Source organism: Dasypus novemcinctus, chromosome 7, assembly GCF_030445035.2.
Source record: "Dasypus novemcinctus isolate mDasNov1 chromosome 7, mDasNov1.1.hap2, whole genome shotgun sequence".
In the NCBI taxonomy this organism is placed as follows: Eukaryota; Metazoa; Chordata; class Mammalia; order Cingulata; family Dasypodidae; genus Dasypus; species Dasypus novemcinctus.
The window spans coordinates 15,427,090-15,448,269 of record NC_080679.1 but is presented as its reverse complement, the minus strand read 5'-3'; the positions used below and the strand labels follow the sequence as shown (position 1 = coordinate 15,448,269).

At 39.8% G+C, this 21,180-nt stretch overlaps 1 protein-coding gene across 10 annotated transcripts in view; it reads right to left on the bottom strand.

Moving 5' to 3' along the window:
• SPHKAP (SPHK1 interactor, AKAP domain containing) overlaps nucleotides 1-8,177 on the bottom strand; it is a 175,614-nt gene extending 167,437 nt beyond the window's left edge. For 4 of the 10 annotated variants that reach the window (XM_004453852.3, XM_004453855.3, XM_004453853.3 and 1 more), the window contains exon 1: nucleotides 6,580-8,177. In XM_004453852.3, the coding sequence (XP_004453909.2) occupies nucleotides 6,580-6,611 (32 nt within the window). In that variant the 5' untranslated portion in view covers nucleotides 6,612-8,177. The remainder of the gene's footprint in view (nucleotides 1-6,579) is intronic. The other 6 variants (XM_071216084.1, XM_071216086.1, XM_071216088.1 and 3 more) reach the window with 4 other exon arrangements.
• Between the last annotated feature and the right edge of the window lie 13,003 nt (nucleotides 8,178-21,180).

The window sequence follows — 21,180 nt, the reverse complement described above, 5'->3', positions numbered from 1 at the left end:
ACTCAAACCTAAACGAAAGGAGAAAAATAAAAGTATTAGTCAGCCAAAGGGGTGTTTGCTGATGCAAAATACAAGAAATGGGTTGGTTTTTATAAAAGGTATTTATTTGGGGTAGGAACTTACAGATACCAGGCCAGAAAGCATAAGTCACTTCCCTCACCAAAGTCTATTTTTATGTGTTGGAGCAAAATGGCTGCTGAGGGTTCAGGCTTTCTGGGTTCCTCTGGGCTCAGCTTCTCTGTTTTCTCCACAAGGTCAACTGTAGACTCTGAGGCTCACTAGGCTTTGCCTCTCTCCACAAGGTCAGCTGTAGACTATCTGGTGAATGGCTCTGTTTCTCTTCCTGGGGCTCCAGCTTCAGCATCAAACTCCAACATCAAAACTTCAACATTAAAAGTCCTCAACTCTGTTCTTTGCCATTCCTTTTATCTGTGAGTCCCCACCCCTTGGGGCCCTAAGCATAACTCAATCATGCCCAGGTACAGATCAGATTACAAACATCATCCAATATTTCTTTTTGGAATTCATCAATAATATCAAACTGCTACAACAAATGAAAGAAAAATCCAGAAGAAAGCATTCAAAATCTGTGTTCTAATATATGCACAGATGAAATGATAGAAGAAGAGAGAACATTGTAGGAAAACTATTTGAAGAAATCACACCCAAGATTTTTTCAGAATTTATGATAGACCATAAGATAAATTCAAAGCACACATACACACACACATCCCAACTTCTCAACATATCTTAGTGAATCTGCTGAAAACAATATGAACAGAGGCAGACAGAAAAAAAGTCATATGACATAGAAAGGGGGGTGGGAAGATAAGAATGGAAGGCAGCTTTTTGGAAGAATGCATGCAAACCAGAAGGAAAGGGAGTGACTTCTTTAAAATGTGTAAAGAAAAAAAAAATTCAACCTATAATTCTATACTCAGAAAAAATATATTTCAAGAAGTGAAGAAGTAAATACTTTCTCATATAAACAAAAACTGAGAGAATTCCTTGGCAGCAGTTTTACCCTACAGGAAATGATAAAGGAAGTTCTTTGGACAGAAGGAATGTAATACTTTTTAGAAGTTTGAGCCTACAAAAATGATGCACTGGAAATAGATTCAGTGAAGGTAAAATAAAATTAACTTCTTTTTTTCTACTTGTTCTAAAAATATCTGATGGTTTAAAGTAAAAATAGCAATACATCATGCATTTACAGCATATGTAAAAGTAAAATATATAACAGCTATAGCACAAAGGGTTAAAGGGCAGAATTTTTAATTATCTCTTGCATATGAAGTGGTATATTATAATTTGAAGGTAGACTCTGATTACATATATATATATATATATGTATATATATAAAATACCTTATGTCCTAGGGTATAATATATATATAAATTATACCATAGGGCAACCACTAAATTTTTAAAAAGAGGTATAAGTCAATAGTAGAGATAAAATGGAATCATAAAATTGCTGAATTAAGTCAAAGGAAGACCAATTTTTTTTAAAAAAGGAACAAAGAACAGATAGAACAAAAAATGGCTAGCTAGATTTTAATCTAGCCTTTTCTAGACTCATAATAAAAGTGAATTATCTGAACATACCAATTTATATAAATACATTGTTAGATGGGATAAAAAGTAAGACAATAATATTCTATCTATAAGAAATCACTTTAAATGCAAAGACAGATACATTAGCAGTAAAAGTAAGGGAAAGATATATTATGCAAAGACTAATCATTGGAAAGCTAGATTAACCTGATACATTGACATCGGATGAAGAGGACTTCATGTCTGTTATGTTAGCTACTCCCCAGTATTAATTTTAAAAATCTATCACGAAACATTCATACTTAGATGAGTTTATGATAGGAAGCAAGAGATAATTTTTCACTGTTCCTTGTACATCACACACGCTATATCAATTCATCCCCACAACAGTTTTTTGAAGGGTTTGAAGTACTGTTATTGGTTACATTTTCCAGTTGAAGAAAATAAGACACAGCATGTGTAAGCATCTTGCCCCAGGATGTATGACTAGCAGCAAGTGGTGGAGCCAGCATCTTCAGCTTTTACTACACTTTCTGTGTGCTTGAAGCTGCTCTAAGTCATCAGGGAATATTAAAAACAAGCCAACACATTCTCCAAGTTGGGTGATTTTTTAGATGGGTGGGTGTTACTTCAGTTCTTTTGAAATGTCTCAGTTTCACCTGTCCCTTTCCAGAGAGTGGTAAGTTCCCCACATTGTGCCCACTGGAGAGTATTTAATGTAACAAAGGCCATGGCATTCTAAAAGTTTAGAACTAAAAGAGACCTAGAAGATCATGTTGCCAACTCTGCCAGTGTATCTACAAGGAGGCAGAGGACCAACTGGTCAAGCACTGGTGCCCCGGCAGTCACAGATGTTAATTTCAGAACAGGACTTAACACCAGGTCTCCAGATGTCAAATTCATCACTTTTCCCTCTTCCCCACCTTACAATTCTTCGTGGCAATAACTCTCTCTCACGCGCACAGAATGAACCCCCATTCTAATGAACAGCACTTAGCAAAGTTTTCCTCTTGTGAACAAGGTGAAATCTAGTAGCTCATTTACAAGTCAATTATTTAATAGCAGATACAGATTTTTCTAATGGAACCACATGGATGGAGGTCAAGGACCCAGGCCAGCTCCCAAAGTGTCAGTGCCTAAAGTATAATGTCAATGGTGGGCTTCGGCGCTTTTTATAATGTTCACGAGGCACACAGTGGCCCTCAGCACTGAGGTCATGAGTCCCGGGCACCCACATTTATAAATTCCCATTTCTCTCCCTGTAGGAAATACTGCACCCCTTGGGCAGTCTTTCCTGGAGAATTCTGAACTGGGAGATATGACCAGAACTCAGCACTGCCTTGAAGAAAACTCGCCTTTCAGGAAAACGGTCTTAAATTTACACTTCACGTACAGATATTTGATACCTTCCCCTGCTCCCTGACATGTTAAGAGTGACATGTTAATCTTTCTGAAATGTTCTCTTGACTTTTTCCTTTTGTATGAATTTGAAAATAGATACCCTTTCAATAAAAGCTTGTTGATATAACATCTTGGTCTCATTTACAGTATTAGGTTTTGTGACTCATTTATAAAATTATCCTGTTGTTTTAAGTAGAATCTCAAGGAACTAAGCCTTGAGATTTGGATGGGCTTTACTGAAATGTTGCTAGGTCAAACCTAGGATTGGTTAAAATAAACTGACAAGAAATCGAAATCAATATATCTTATTTCCTCACAAGTTTATCTTCAATGACTTTCTCATTCAAAGTGCCATAGAAAAACTATTGAAATAGAAATGCAGTAAGCCAAGGAAAACAAAAGAATAAAACAATATAGCATAGAAGGCAAATGATTTAGAAAATAAGAAAGGTCTCTTTTTCAAACTTTGAATTCAGCTCTGATATGGTCAAGGTGACATATTATTTCTGTTTGTAAAAAGTGATTTTCAGTTACATGGAGCTTAAAAGATGATCTTGCTTTTAGGCTACCCCTATATGTTCTAAGTGATTTAACTATTCATTCAAAACTGTGCATCAAAATCTACTCCTGCCCCCATTTGAAATAAAGTGTGGATTTTCAATCAATACACGTAAAGAAACTGGACTTGAATCCAGAAGAACTTTGTGGATGACCTGGTCATGCTACATACATAAAAATTTGTGCAGATCTTTAATCCAATTATTTACTTCATTTAATTTCCTTTTGCTCATATTTTTCAGCCAGGAAGTGGAGATAATAATATCTGTTCTAATTAACTTACAGGAACATAATGAACAGATAATTTAATATATGTGATAATGCTTGATAAAATATAAACCTTTCTATATACACGCCATAACTAATATAAGTGAAACCAACTTTCTTCTATAAGGGATAACAATTAGAGACAATGTACTGTTGCAGCGGAAGGACTCTGGATGAGAGTTATTTGATCCCTGTACTCTTTTCATTTCCTAATACCTAGTTTTGTGACCTTATTGAATCAAGTAAGCTCTTTGTAAAATCAATGACTATAGTATCTTTCCCAAAATTTTTAGTTCTAAAATAATAAATATTTTTGTTGTTGTTTTTCCTTGAACTGGACTACTAGTTAGAAAACAATTGGATTCTGGATCTATAATGCAACTAACAATGGGAAAATTTCATCTCTCCACAGTTCAGTTTCCATATTGGAGAAATCTTCTAGCTTTGATAACTGGTAATTTTAAGAAATCTTGAATATTATCTATGTAATTTAGTCTACATTTAAACATGAAATTATTCATAGTAAAAATAATTGGAGCTTTCACAGTGAGGTAACATTGTATAATAACTCAAAGAACCATTTTGAAAGTCATGTTTCAAATTTCCAAAGTATACCAGTCAAATTAAATTTTGAAGCTTCATTGGCTATTGCTTGATTAAAATTTATATTTCTGTTTGATTAATTGAACATTGTAAGAAAATGTAAAAGCGAACACAAAAATGTATTACTATAATTAACTTGATATATTAATAAATAATTTCATTTTCTGTCTAATTTTTAAACAGAATGTTTTATAATTCTTAAATGAAACAATGGTTTATAATCACCAACTTTATTCTGTAACACATCTTGGTGAAGAAACAGTCATATTCAAACGGCTTCATTTGTGGCTTCTGACCTGAAATCTTATACCGTTTTAATAGGCTGCTATAAGATAAAGGGTGATATTTTTACAGTTGATTTGCTCTTTATAAGGTCACTTTACAGTACTGAATAAAAGATATAATTTTAAGAAATTAGTGGCACAATGTGTTTCTAATATCTTAGAAGATGACCCAGCTCTTGAATGGAAAGATACTCGTGTTTCAGCATGGCCGTATAGTCTGTAAAACTGGATTTAAAGCAAGCAACTTCCTATCAAAAGTGTGTCTTTTGGAATGATGGAACCACACAGTTCAGCATTTCAATTTTAATGATCATTTGCCTTGAACAGAAGAATAGATGTGTGTAGTGAGAGAACCCTCAATTTTCTTGACTTTCATTTGCTTAGTTTTTCCTAAAAGTCAGTACACTATTGTTTTTATAAAATGAAAAAAAAAATCCTGCTCTCCTTTCTGTCCTCTTCATTCATTAGAGCAGAACGGAAAGGCTTAGTGGCGGTTTGAAGGTACTGGTTTTGAGGGTAAGAGATTTCTCATTTAAGGTGCACGGAAATCAGAGCGGGCCTTTCCAGAGCCTTTTACAAACCCACAGAGAATGCGTGCTTACAGAGGAAATACCCGTGGAGTTGGGAAAAACCAACTTCCTTACAGAATAATATTTATAGCATTTGAGGTCTCTAGATGGCAGCCTTCGACACCTTTGAAAAGCAGTCTCCGTCCTCTCCAGCCCCACCTTTCCCAGCCCCATCTGGACTACTTGGCAATGTAGCATCGCCGCGTGTGAGCCCCTGCTTGAGGATGGTGGGTCTTTGCTGCTCTCCAAGAATCCGCGCTTGAAATATGAATCCAGTACCTGACATTCTCGGGTGGAAGCTGCTTAGATGTTTGCTTGGGAAAGAGGGGACGTGAGGGATGCGGGGACAATCAGCACTAACCCCCTACGGAAGAGAGGTGTGGCTGTGCCGGCAGCAGCGAGACCTTCACGCTGAGAGCAGCAGCACGCTTCTGTTCTCGGGGTGAACGCGGCTTTCTGGGCGCAAAGAGCACAAAAGCCACCACTCCAGCGGGATGAACCCAGTCAGCTCTACACCCCCAATTTACCTCTGAGGTTTAAGGATAAGAAATCTAAAAGTTTCGGGTTCTTAAACCCGCAAAGTAGCGCAAAGCAGGGCAAAAGGAGAGAAGTGCCAAGGAAGATGAGAAGCCACAAACGCAAGGACGACACGTTATTTCCACCCAGCAGCGCCTAAGGCGGCGGCCCTGACTTCCTCCACGTGGGTGCTTGGGGCTGGGTAAAGTCAGGGGTGGGCGCGGCCGGGATGTTAAGGAGGGAACACACGATGGCGAGGGGATTCAGGGACAGGTGAGGCCGGTGGGATTGTAAGGCACCAAGGTTTTTACTCTCCGGGTTCGGGCCAGGGCGCTCTCACTGTCGGGTGGGCGGCCAGCGACACTGCCCCCAACCCGCAGCCGCAGAAACCCGGCAGGGTCAGAAGGACGGGAAGTGAGAGTACTTTACCCTAGTCCTGCTCCCTCCTGCATCTCATCCCTACCTTGGAACCCCGTCTCCCCACAAGGCGCGTCCACGGAAAGTCCGGCTTCTGGCTCCCACCGGGCAGAGCAGACCCCAGGTCTCCAGATCGAGAGGCGGTGCGGGGTTGCCGCCCACTCCCCCAAAGCGCTCCCGCGTCTGGGCCCCACCCAGCCTCGCGCCCTGCGGGGCGGTTGACAGGGACCTTGGTGGCCAAGAGCGGCTCGCTTGGGCTCGAGGTATTTCCACGTGCAGCCGTCCCCAGTCCCCTCCGTGGGAGCCCCGTGCAGACCCAGGCGCCCCGGGGCAAGTTCGCGAGGGACCCGGGGACGAAACGGAGATTGAGGGACACCCTGGGCGAGCTTTGGAGGATGCGGGTCCTACCTTGGTACCGAGAGCAAAGAGTTGCCATCCATTGTCGCTGGGCGCGCCGGAAAAATAGGCTGCAAGGCTGGCGAAGGCTGGGAAGTCCGGGGAGCTGAGACGGGTTCCCAGAGCGCGGGCACCCAAGGCGAGCAGGGCCCTGCGCGCAGGCACCCAAGCGCGCGGGCTGGGGCGGTGGCTGCTGCCGCGCAGACACGCGCCGCTCCCGCTGGGATGCGCTGCGCTCTGCTGGGTGACCTCCTCCGCGCGGTCCCCTCCGACCTCCTCGCACAGCACTCAGGTCAATGCTCCGGCTCTTTCGCCCGCCTCCCGCCCTTCTCCTCGGCTCAGTCTCAGTTGCTCTAGGCTGTCTTCTGAGCTTTGCCGGCGCTCCCAGCGGAGGACGCTCAGACAGAATTTCTCTGTCCTCGCTCAGCGCTCCAGTCTCCTCCCTCCCTTTCTTTCTCTCGCACAGCAGGACTGAGCCCTGAAGTTGTTCATCCACTTTTCCACATTCACGCCCTCAGTTCTAGCAATGCCCACAGTCCCCCACTGGTCGCGCACCGTTTCTTTTGCTCCTCTCGATTTGATTTTTACTTTCTTCTGAGCGTAATGGTTGATCACTCAGCAGTACTCTCTTTGATTCTCAGTTATTTGTCCTTTACTTGGATCTTCCTTTTGTGTTATGATCCTGGCAATTCTTCGTCTAGCTTATGTTGTTTAATTATGGCTCACCTGTAAGAACGTTGTGTCGACGAAGAGATCTCAGGACGGTGGCACGGCCATCCATCAGAGGTGACGGGAGGGCTGCCACAACCCGCCTTCTCCCCCCTGCTTGCCTCAGTATCCTATTGTGCAAAAAATGGCAGATGTATCTTTAAAAATGAGTTGATAGTAGCAATGGCTTGTGTTGAGGGCACTGTTGACTCTGCTGCTTTTCACATTTTAAAAAATCTCTAAAACCAAATCAAAACAAAAAAACTTTGGACTTCCACCAACAAGAAGGAGTAAATATACTTTTCCATATTCCTACCAGTAGGCACAATGGAAAATCCTGGAGGTTATCTATTAAAAAAAAAAAAGAAAGAAAGAAAGAAAAAGAAAAGAAAACTGAAAGTGGATACAAGAAGGAAGAGCAGCTAGGAACCTCGGGACCCAAGGAATACCAGGGCGCGGAGTTCCCTGGGATTTCTTTTTGCTTCATTTAACACAGAACTGGAGCTGAGGAAGCCAGCAACCCAGATGTGTCAATGGGTACAGACAGAAAAAGAAAAAAAAAACCCTAGGGAAATCTTTCTCACTCTAGTCAAAGGACTACAAAAGAGGCAGCCTAGCAGGACAGAAAGTTTAAGACAATAACCTCTGTACTCAGCCCTGCACCACACGGAGAAAAACAAACACCTCTCTCGTTATCCCACCCACTCAGCAAAGTTCAAGTGGGGCGCCTAGACATGCACCCTCTCCAGGCTCTCGCAGGGCACCTCATCGTCCTGCTCCCCTCAGCTAAGGCTGAGTAGGGAGCCAGGACTGTGCCTCCCCATGGGGCAGTAACGGACTCCCCTCCCCCGCACCCATCCTCACAAGTGCTTTGGCGTTGGTGGAGCCTGGTGTTCACACCCACACAGCAGGAATGAGGCTGCCCTCCCCCTCTGCACTGGGGCGGTGCTAGAGGAGGCCCTCGGAAAGTCAGGGTGCTGCCCCCTCGCCCAGCAGTAATGGGGTCTCATGACCCCCTCCACCACAGTGCAGGCAACATGGGAAGCAATAACTAGGCGCTTCGACCTCTCCCAGCCGGGGAGGTAACAGGTTCTCCCAACCCTGCTTGCAGTAGTAAAGAGCCCCTGTCATGCATCAAAGAGAACAAGAGGAAAACTAGACTTCTAACCCGCCTAGAAATAGTGAGACAATAGAAACTCTCACTTCCCCCGCTTCTCTGCCAGAGCAGTATCAAGGCGAACCAGCTAAAACAGAAGGTTTAAATAAGATTCATTGTCTCCTAAAGTACTACCCAAAATGTGCACGTTTCAATCACTTCTTATACCAAGAACCAGGAAAATCTCAACTTGAATGAAAAATGCAAATAGATGTCAATGCTAAGCGGACAGAGTTGATAGAATTATCAGCCAAAAATTTTTAAGCTGTCATGATAAATATTCTTCCATGAGAAATTACAAACACAGTTGCAAGAAATGAAAAAAAAAGAGTCTCAGCAAATAAATAGGAAGCCTAAGCAGAGAAACAGTATAATTTTTAATGGAAATTTTGTAACTGAAAAATACAACAAAAATATAAAAAGAACTCAATGGATCATCTCAACAGCTAAATGGAGGGGAGAGAGGAGATAATCGGTGAACAGGACGAAAGAAAATGGAAATTATTCAATACGAAAAACAGGGAAAAAAGACAAAAAAATGAACAGAGCATATGGGACCGCATTGAGCAGTCTGCTTTTGGTGACACTGTCATCCCCAATGGAAAGGAGAAAGAGGGAGGGGAAAACCTAAAGAAATTGTCACAAAGACACATAGTCCACCTTCTGAGAATTAAAGGTGAATAAAAGGGACTGAAATCGGTGAGGGAGAAATGACACTTTACCCACAGGGGAAAAATAATTAAAATAACAGCAATTTCTTTCCAGAAGCCAAAGAGGCCAGAAACAAGTGACACGGTATTTCCACATGCTGAGGAAAAGCACTAGCAGTACAGAATCCTATGTCCAGTGAAATTATTCTTCAAAAACAAGTGAAATCAAGGCATTCTCGGATGAAGGGAAACTTAAGAACATTTGCCACCAGCAGATCTACAATAAAAGAATGGCTAAAGGAAGTTCTTTAAACAGAAAAGAAACATGAAGATGGAATCTTAGAACAGCAGGGAAGAACATGATCAGTAAAAATATGGTAAAACCAGTAGGCTTTCTCCTCTGGAGTTTTCTAAATTATGATTGACAGTCAAAGCAAAAATTACAACATTGCCTGATGTTCTAAATGTATGCAGGGGGAATATTTAATATGATTATATTACAGAGGAGAAAGGATAAGGGACATGAAGGGAAATAAGGTTTCTACACTTTGCTCAAATTGTTTAAATGATGACACCAATAGATGGTGACAAGTTATGTATATATAATGTACTATAAAGAACAACCACAAAAAGCTGTGTAAACAATATTTTCAAAAACACCATAGATAAATCAAAATAGAATTATGAAATTTGTTCAGGTAACCCACAGGAAGGCAGGAAAAAAGAAAAAGAGGAACCAAAAACAGAGCCAACCAACAGAAAACAAAAGATAAAAGTTTTAGAATTGAATCCTAAGATACCTATAATTGCATTGAATGTAAGTGTTTAAATACATCAGTTAAAAAGACAGATGTTGGCAGAGTGGATTGAAAACATACCACAACTATAAGCTGTCTTCAGGAGAGTAATTTCAAATATAACTAGGAAGGTGTGGCGTATATGACTTTGCATTTCTTCCCCAACCCTTGCATTTCTTTCGCCTTCCAGTAGCAGCAACATTCCATTCCTAAATAGTTAAAAGGACAAGTCTTGGGAACTGATAGTGAACTTGTAACTGATCAGAAAATCGTGTAGCACTGCAGTCCTTGGAAGTTCTGCTCCCCTCATGTGCCTTCCCCATTTGCATTTTTGTCCTTAATCCTAAAGACCCCTCTCATTTCTGTGGTGAGCATGGACAATCAAGCTCAGAAAATGCTGCTTCTCCTCCCACCACCAAGGATGAGGACTCCCACATGAGCCCCCTAAATAAATGCGCATTATTCACCAAACTGGACTTGTCCAATTCTTTCTTCGATCTGACATATTCACTCTCAGTTTGGTGGGAAGATGTTGTTTTGCATAGCTCCTTGCCATACTCAGGACAGGTTTAAAATAAAAAGAATGAAAACAACATATCATGCAACATTAACCAAAAGAAAACATGGGTGACTATATGAATAGGAGGAAGTAGACTTCAGAGCAAAGAAATAATCCAAGACAGAGGGGGACATTATATAATGATAGAAGCAGCATTCTGCCAGGAAGACATGGCAACTCTAAATGTGCATGCACAAAACAACAAAGCTGAAAAATATGTGATGTACAATCTGATAGAACCAAAATGAGAAATAGAAAAATTCATAATAATAATTGGCGACTTCAACCACTCTTTCAACAATTGATAGAACAACTACATAGAAAATACGTAAGGATATAGAAGAACTCGACAACACCACCAACCAGTAGTATCTAACTGATGTTTACAGCACACTCCACCTCAAAAAATCAGAATACACTTTTTTTAATCAAGCATCAATGGATACTTGATATACCAAGATAGCCTATAACATGGACCACAAAAACAAACCCTGACAAATTAAAAAGAATTGAAATCATGTACTTGGAAACAATTCTAAAGAATTCAATGATCCAAGTGTAGTCTCAAAGAAAATTTTTAGAATATATGTTGAACTCAATGAAAATGAAAATATACAGTAGCAAAATTTGTTGGATCCAACTAAAGCAGTCTTGACAGGGAAATTTATAGCTGTAATGTATACAACATAAAAGTGAAAAGCTTGCAAATCAATAAAGTTAGCATCCACTACAAGTACCTAGCAAGAATAAGAGCAAAACCCACGCAAACCAAGCAGAAAGATGGGAATAATAAAATAAGAGCAAAAATCAATCAAAGGGAAAACAGAAAAACAATAGAAAAAAATCAGTGAAACTAAGAAATGTGTCTTCAAAAAGAAAAATAAAAGGAACACAGTCCTAGCAAGACTAACAAAAGGAAAAAAACCACAAAAGATGCAAATTACCAATGCCAGGCATATAATATGATATATGACCACAGATCCTTCAGGCATCAAAAGTATAAGGCAATACTATGAACAGCTCTGCACACATAAATTTGACAGCTTAGATGAAATTAACCAAGTCCTTTAAAAATTACCACAGCTGACCTAATTTTAAATAGATAAATTGAATAATCTTGTAACTACTAAGGAAGCTGAATTTGTAATTAAAAAGAAAATTCCCAGAATGAAATCTTCATGTCTAGATCTTTTTACTTTTGAGACTTCTACCAAACATTTAAAGAATAATTAACACTAATTCTACACAATTTCTTCTAGAAAATAGAAAAGGAACACTAGTCAGCTTATTTTATGAAGCTGGTATACCCAATACCAAAACCAGAGAAAGACAAAAATGAATACTACAGACTATTATCTCTAATGAATATACATGCAAAACCCTTTAAAAATATTAGCAAATAGAACCTACCAATATATAAAAGGAATTATACACCATAAGCAAATAAGTTTATTTCAAGGTTGTTAGGCTGGTTCAGTATTCTAAAACCAGTAAATGCAATCTACCATGTTGATATGTTAAGAAGAAAAAGAAAAAGAAACAAAAAAAGTGCATCATATCAATCAATCAGTAAAAGGACTTAAAAAATTCAACACCCACCCCATAAAATCTCTCAGAAAAACAAGAATATAAGTGGACTTCCATAACTTGATTTAAAAAAAAAAGTATATACAAAAACCCTATAGCTAACATTACTGTATAGGTAATGGTGAAAAACTGAATAGTTTCCCTTTATGTTTGTGAACAAGGCAAAGATGTTTTCTCTTACCATTCTTATTCAACATAGTACTGGAAGTTCTAGCCACGTTGATAAGGTAAAAAAGGAAACAAAAGGCTTACAGATCAAAACAGAAGAAATAAAATCATCACTATTTGCAGAATACATTATTATCTATGCAGAAAATCTCAAGGAATGGAAAATTTCCTAGAACTAAAATCTCCTTGAAGGTTGTGTAATACGAGCAACAGCAAAACACAAAAATCAATTGTATTTCTATCTACTATTAATAAATATATAAACATTGAAATTAAGAATATAATTTCATAAAAAATAGCTTTAAAAAAAACCTAAGATCATTAGGTGTAAATCTAACAAAACATAAACAGGACTTAGATGTTGAAAAGTACAAAACACTGATGAAAGAAGTCAAAGTAATTCTAAATAAATGGAGAAACATACTGTGTTCATAGATTGGTAGACCTAGCATAGTAAAGATGTTAAATCGTCTCTAAATTAATATACAGGTTTAATACTGGGGTCATCAAAATCCCAGGAAATTTTCTTGTATATATAGACATGATTATTCTAAAATTTTTATCACCTCAACAGAGTCCCAGAGACAGCCAGAGTAGATATAACCCCAGGTACTGGTTCTCCTGAGAGCTACAGAGACCCACAGGTTCTATGGTCATGGCAGATGGCTCTGGAGTTCAGTGCCATGTCACTTGGCCCTCCTTTGGAGTTTGTGTTCCTGAGTGTGATGGAGTTGGACTCAGATGTGACCTTTCTACACATGCCTCTTCTGTCACTTTTGCTGAACCTGTGGTTGGTACTGGGGTTGATGTATACTCAGGAGACCTGAATCTCTGGAATGTCCATGTGACAGCCAGGCCCTGAGCCTCAGCAGACTTGCAACTCCTACCCTCTGGTTTATTGACCTTACCCTGGCCAGCTAACAGGGAGGTGAAGAAGATCCACCACCACACCAGGGAGCCAAGAGTGCCTACAACTGCAAGCAGGAGAATTGTATCCATCATCCATGTGGAATCTAAGCCCCCTCTCAATACAGAGGTGGAGTGGACATAGCCATCCCAAGGTCCACAGGCTGGAGGAATAGAGTATGAATTAGAGTGGACTTACTGATATTCTACTATGGAACTATTGTGATTAGTAATGGAAGAAATTGTAGCATTAATGTAGCATTAAGTGGCCACAGTAGCTGCTGAGGGTAGGAAGAGGGAAGAAGAGATATGATGTGGGGGCATTTCCAGGACTTGGAGTTGTCCTGGGTGGTACCACAGGGACAGATACTGAACATTGTATGTCCTGCCATGGCCCACTGGGTGGACTGGGGGAGAGTATAAACTACATACACCATGTGCTGCAGCAGTGCTCCAAAATGTATTCACCAAATGCAGTGAATGTGCCATGGTGATGAAAGAGGTTGTTAATGTGGGAGGAGTGGGGTGAGGGGGGTGGGGGGATTTTGGGGCTCTCTTATATTTTTTAAATGTAACATTTAAAAAAATAGAGAAAAAATGCAAAGAATTAAAATAGCTCAAATGATTTTGAAAAAGAAGAATTAAGTGGTAGGAAGCAGTCTGCCTGATTTCAAAACTTATTATATAGTTATATTAATTAAGGCTGAGTGGCCTTGGTGGAGAGATAGATACATAAATCATTGGAACAGAATAGTGAACCCCAAAATAGACCCACACAAATATGCTCAACTGATTATTAACAAAGTTAAAATGCAATTCAGTGGGGGAAAATAGCCTTTTCAACAAAAGGTGAAATAATTGGTGTACGTCATGGGAACACAATTCAGGGCACAACAGAAACTTTCAGCAAATTAGTCCTTTATCACACAGAATAAAAGGTTCATAAAGGATAAATAATCTCCTTGCCACTTACATAGCACAAAGAGTCCAAAAGAGCAGGGGAAGAAGTCCAATCACAGCCAGTCTCCAGGAGTGGGCAAAAACTGCCAGGATCAATAGATGGCAGAGAAGAGAGATGAATCTATACTGCTTGAATGTGATTTTTATCCACGTAGAGGGTTGGGGTCTGCCACTGAGCATGCCTGTTCTGATAAGCATATGGGGCTGCTTGTTCCTAATTCCAGGGTTTAAGGTCTTACTGGGCCTTTTCATTAGACTTAACATCTCCTCCAGGTTGTGGAAGTGCACACAATAGAAAAGGAGGTGGGGTAGTGGAAGGCTGAGGATGGTGGCTTAGTGTGTGTTCATGACCTTCCCAGAGAAGGAGGTGGGGTAGGTAAGGTCTGGGAGATGGCTACTTAACAGGTGTCTATCATTGTGATTTCCCTGACACACTTACAAAATCTGGGTCAAGTCTTGCAATGTACATAAAAATTAACTTAAATGTATCACAGACTTAAATTATAATGTAAAACTGTAACACTTTTAGTGGAAAAAAAAAAGAAAAAATAGGAGAAAATCTTTAGGAACTTGGGTTAGGCAAAAGTTCTTTAAATTGACTCCAAAGCATGATCCATAAACAAAAAATTGATGAATTGGACTTAATCAAAATTAAAAACATTGCTCTGCAAGGTAACAAGATAATTGATATTTCACTACATATTGCATTACTAAGCCAAAGGCATGAGAACTCTGATGGCTTTTATAAAGGGTATTTGTTTGGGGTAGAAGCTTAGAGTCACATGGTCCAAAAAAGTCCAACTAAGGTATCATAACAGTTACTTTCTCACCCAAAGTCTGTTGCCACGTATTGAAGCAAGATGGCGGGTGATGTTTGCAAGTCTTTAGCCTTCCTCTTTCCTCTTAAGGTTCCATGGTCCCAGTTGCTTCTGATCTCAGCTGTAGGCTGGCCTAGGGTTCATTTCTCTTCCTCTGGGGCTCATTTTGTTTCTGGGTTCAGTTGCTCTGATCTCTTCACAAGGTCAGCTGTAAACTATCAGATTCATCTCTCTTCCTGGGGCTGCAGGATCCTCTGTGTATCTTTTCTGTGTGAGAGTCTGTTTTATTGGCCCACCAAATGGGCTGGAACTCAACACTGACTCATACTCTAAAGACATGGTTGAATCAAAGCCCTAATCTTAACATAATTCAATCAAATGTCTCAGCTGAATCTCATACAATGAAAGGGTTATCAGGCCCAGAGGAACAAATCAGTTTATAAGCATAACCCATATCTCATTTTGGAATTCATAAATAATATCAAACTGCCACACATCCCTAATAGAATGGCTATTAAAAATGATAGTGGCAGTATCAGGAGCTGACAAGGACATGGAGAAACTGAATCACTCATCGCTCATCCATTGCTGGTTGGAAAATAAAATGGTACAGCCACTCCAGAAAACAGCTTGGCAGTTTCCTAAGAAAACTAAACATGCAATCACCATACTACCCAGCAATTGCACTCCTGGGCTTTTATCTCAGAGAAATGAAGACTTACGATCACACAAGTCCTATCAAAAATGTCCATAGTAGCTTTATTCACAATAACCACAAATTGGAAATGACCCAGACATCCTTCAAGAGGTGAAGAGTTAAGCAAACTATGGTGCATTTTATTCAGCAATTAAAAGGAATGAACTCTTAAAACATGCAACAACTTAGATAAATATCCAGAGAATTAAGTCAAGTGAAAAAAAACAATCCCATTGTGGCTGAAAGAGGTAGTCTATGGACATACAGGGCATTTGAAAGGAAACTGGAACGTAATCTAGGGTATATATAACATAATGATTTTGGTGGTGGATGGAGGTTGTGGTTAATAGTATAAAAATAAGAATGCTCTTTTACAAAGTGTTAAGAATATGGTGATACATGGGAAAATTACAACTAATCTAACTTACGGATGATAGTTAACAGTAATATTGTAATATTTTCCAGCAATGGCAAGAAGGTATTATTTCAATTCCAGGGGACAGCAATGGTGTGGTATAAGGGACTATAGGATTTCTCCTTTTGGAGTAATGAAAACGTTCTAAAATTGGCTGAGGTGATTATAGCACAACTCTGTGATGAAAATGAGACCCATTGAGAGCACACTTTGAGTGGACTATACAAAACATGGGGCTGTATAACACAGGGAATCCAGTGGTTGTAGGTGGACTGTGAGTAATACGACAAATGTGAGAATGTCCTCTCATAAACTATAACAAATATGTAATACTAACACAAGGTGTTATTAATTGGGCAGGTTGGGGGGGGGGATACACCAAATATAAGATATGGGCTTGACTATTAATGTCAATGTCTTGATTGTGATACTGTTTTATAATATCTTACTATTGAGTAAACTGGAAATGGGATATACAGGATTCTCTCTTACAAATTACCTGTGAACCTACAATTATTTCAAAATAAAAAGTTTAATTAACATGAAAATGTTTTAGTATTGAAAATTACATGGAGTAACTATTACAGAGTGTAAAGAGAAATTTAGACCTTTTCCTCTAAATCATACTGTCACCATAAATGAAAGAAAACTCTTCCCTTCTTAGTATCCATAATCAATGGCAATTTAAGGATAAGGCAAGTGAGAGAGGGAGAGATAGAGACATACTAAGAGAGAGAGAAAAAAAGAGATATGCAATACCCTCTTAACCCCAGTGGAATAAATAGATGTGCTATCATGATGTTGCTGCTAATGAAACACTCTCAAATATATTTAAACGCTTTCACTGCTTTAAAGTCAATCTTTTTTTAAAAGATTTATTTATTTATTTCTCTCCTCTTTCCCCATCCACCGCGCGCCCCGCCAAAGGTCTGCTCTCTATGTCCATTCACTGTATATTCTTCTGTGTCTGCTTCTATTCTTGTCAGCAGCACTGGGAATCTGTGTCTCTTTTTGTTGCATCATCTTGCTGCATCAGTTCTCCGTGTGCTTGGCACTACTCCTGAGCAGGCTGGACTTTTTTTTCATGCTGGGCAGCTCTCCTTATGGGGCGCACTCCTTGTGTGTGGGGTTCCCGTATATGGGGGACACCCTTGCGTGGCAGGGCACTCCTTGTGCGCATCAGCACTGTGAATGGGCCAGCTCCACACAGGTCAAGGAGGTCCTGGGTTTGAACCGCAGACCTCCCATGTGTTAGGTGGACACTCTATCCATTGAGCCAAGTCTGCTTCCCTAAAGTCAATCTTGAATAAAAGAATTTTGAAACATTTCATGGGCGCAGTCTCTGAAAGATCAACTCCATTGTAACTTGAACTATAAATCCATACATTGCTTTTTCCTAAAAGACACATTTTGGCCTCAGTGGGGTAGGATAAGGTGCTTAAATATCTACACTCCACCACCACATAGGCATATTGATTTTACTTTCATTTCACTCTACCATATTTTTCTGATCCAGGGATTTGTGCATTCATTTTTTATTACACACATAACAATTATCTCAAACACAGTGTCTTAAAATAACAAATATCTATTATCTTAAACTTACAGTATATGTAAGATATGAGAGTTCACAGGCTGTACTCAAGGTGTCAGCTGGCTGTGTGCCTTTCTGGAGGTTCTAGATAATCTATTTCCTAGTCATTCAAGTTGCTGGTGGAATTCATCTCCTTGTATGGCCAAGATCCTCATTTCCTTGCTGGCTGTAGGCTCAAGGCTGCTGGGGATTGAATCACAACCCCCACAAAAGGCAAGTTCAGGCCCCAATCCCTGGTCTGGTGAGTGTGAACCCATTTGTAAATAGGAACTGAATGAGGGCAGGCCTTATTCCAATATGGGTGAAGTCTTTATAAGCAAGGGAAATTGGGCACAAAAGAAGTCACAGGGAGCAACCAGAAGCAGGAAGTCAGCGGAAGCCAGAAGAGAAAGGAGAAGACACTGCCATGTGCATTGCCATATGATAAATAAGCCAAAGAACCCCAAATATTGCCAGCCAGTGAGAAAATACCAGCCCCAGAAGGAAGCAAGCCATCTACCCTCTGAAACTGAGAGTCAATGAATTCTTTCTACTTGAGCCAACCCATTCTATCTATTATTTTTAGTAGGTAAGGAACTTAAAAAAAGCCATTCCCCATTTCTAAAGGCTGGTGCATACCTTGGCTCATGCCCACGCTCCCCATCTTCAAAGCTAGCAATGGTGGGTCAAGTCCTTACATAGCGTCTTTCTGACCCTCTCTTCCCCTTTTATGGGATCTTATGATTAGACTGGGCCATGCAGATAGTCCAGGATCATCTCCCTATCTCAAAGTCCTTACCCTTAATCACATCTGCAAAGTCTCTTTTGTTTTGTGACATATTCACAGGTTTGAGGATTGAGGAGTGAACATCCTTAGGGGGCCATCTCTTCTGCCTACTACAGTCAGGGTTGGTGTGGTGGAGTGGTGTGTAGGGAAGGAAGGCTCCACACTGCAACTGCAGTGGTTTGCCAGGGTCTTCCTGTTTTTTAGCCATGATTTACTGTTACAATGATCCCTGGGGGACTCTGGTCCTGTGCTTCCTTGTTATTGGGGTTCTAAGGGATTGCACTTGTTGACTCCCTTCCAGTCCTTTCCTCTGGTTATTTATACTCTCATCATTCTACAAATACCCTCTGAGCATGTCCTGGGGTCCAGGCACTATTGTAGGTGATGTGTGATGTGTGTACCCTGCCTACTTCTATGGGAATTTATAACCTTAAGGAGGGAGCTGACTAAATGATAAGCTTTTAGGTAGTTATAGATAGGATAAATTGCATACAACAGTGCAGTTTTGGATGGGATGTCTGGAGAACACTTCTCTGAAAAGGGGGCATTTAGGCTTATATGGGAATGACCATACAATGACTGTACATGGGAATGACCATATAATGACCATATATGAAGAGGAGACAGGTGTGTAGAGATCAAGGAAAAGGAGCTTGACCAACAGCCAGAAGGGACAGTTACTGGAACAGTTCCCAAAATAGTTCTAATGTGACAATGAGCTTGGTGGCTTGGAAAATATAGAGAAAGAGGGGGCACATTTTCTTCTTTCCAATGGCCTTCCCTTTCCCTGTGTAAAATTTGGCTGGCTAGAGCTGGCACTTCAGTATTCATTCTCAAGTTGAATCCAAAGGCAAAGCCACATCTGAGAAGTGAGCACCATAATATTCTCCGTTCCTGTGAGTCACCTGATTGTTTCCTGGCTTTCTCTAATGACAGCACCCATTGTTGACTAACACTGAGGGTTTTTTCCCCAGTATATCTGACAGGGTTGGTGTACAGTTCCCCTTTCAAAAATAAAGAACAAGAAAAGAAAGAAGTTAAAGTATCAGGAAAGAAACCATTGTCTAGGGAAATGATTCAGTCTGTAATTTATGTGTCACACATTAGGGTATATACTTACTAAGAGACAAGAAAAAGTCTATGTGCATCAAAAGTCCTAAAAATGTCTTGATTACTGAGACTCAGAGTCGTAATTTACAAAACAAAGTAGAACATTCTTGTGTTTTGCAATTGCAATGATCACTGAACTTGTCAAAACAACTAAGCAATGAAATTCAAAATATTAATGGGGGGATATTTGCAAAATTTTGTGCATCATTTTAAAATAAAGAGTTGGAAAATTGATTTAAAAATAGCAAATGGAAAATAGGGCACCAGGTAACCCTACAAAGCCTTAGTATCACTGCAGTTTTCCTTTTCAATTTCTTGACTGTGCTAGGGTTCTCAATTCTGGGGCCTGTGGCATGACTCTCCAAAATGCAGGCTTCTACCATTTATGAGAGCAGGGAGGGAAAGGTGCAATCTGGCAGATAGTTTGGATGGTGGCTGTCAGAATTTGAGGGTAGGGAAGGACAGGTGCTATTCATTTAATGAGGTCTCAAAAAACAGTAAAAAATAGGTAGGTTTTTCTCATATTTCTGGAACAAGTCTAAGGGGCTAACATGTAAGGCTTCTGAAATTTAAGATTCAAGATTCAATGACAGTTATTGAAATTGAAGGGATATTGTACAGGGTCTGCACAGTTCCTAAGAGTGCATGAAAATGACCAATACCCAACTATGTTGGCATAAGCAAGCAAATGACTTATTTAGCCTTAAAGATTTATGTATGGGAGAGAGCAAGTGAGACAGTATGTTTATTCAGCAGCTTAAGGAGTATGAAAATTGACAGTCAGTGTACTCAGAGGATGCAGTGAGATGGGATGAAGCCCCCAAGGAGCCCAGGCAGGACGATTCATCACACACAATTTCTTAGTATCTCCCTGGTATTGTTGGTATTGATCAATTCAACCTGACACATCTCAACATGATCAAGTTAATGTAATCCACATTCTACCTTAATGGCAAGCACCTGAACACATTAATGTATAGCCATCCACGGAAGACTCCTCTTGGCAGGTTTGAACCATGTTCTCTGGTTCAGCTGGTCTCAAGCCTGGCTATCTAGGGACACTTAAAAATGTCAATGCTTAAGCCCCACAAAGACCAATTAAATTGGAATATTTAGGGATCGTACCCAGACATCAGTATTTTATAAGAATTCCCCAGGTGATTCTAATAGGCAAAGTCTATAATGAATCTCTACTAAGTCCATAGCAGCTCTTAAAAGACTTTTTCTCTTTTTCAAGCATCTTATTTTATAGAACAGAAAACAGGCTTATGGAGATGAAAACTTGCTTAAGATCTTAGACATGGAGCTGGACTTGGAATAGAAGTTTTCTAAACCTTGCAAATTAGAGAAGGCCATGACTGTGCTAGTGAAAGTACCAGGCCATATAGAGAAAACTGATTTTGCTTTTAACAAGCCTTTAAGGATTTCTTTTATATATCTTTAAGGTTCCCAGCAATCCTTATAGGTTTTCATAGCTTTCAATTATTTGTTCATGCAATAAATACTTATTGAGTTCTTATTAAATGCCAGACTCTTTTCTTAGGTATTGAATTATATCAGTGAATAAAATATGCAAAAACTCTTGCCCTCCTGTTCCTTACATTGTAATTGGGGGAGGAAGACAATGAAGAACATACATAGAAATACATGAATTGTATAGTTTAATGGAAGGCAATAACTACTATAAAATGAACACTTGATTAGGGAACTGGGAGTCCTAGG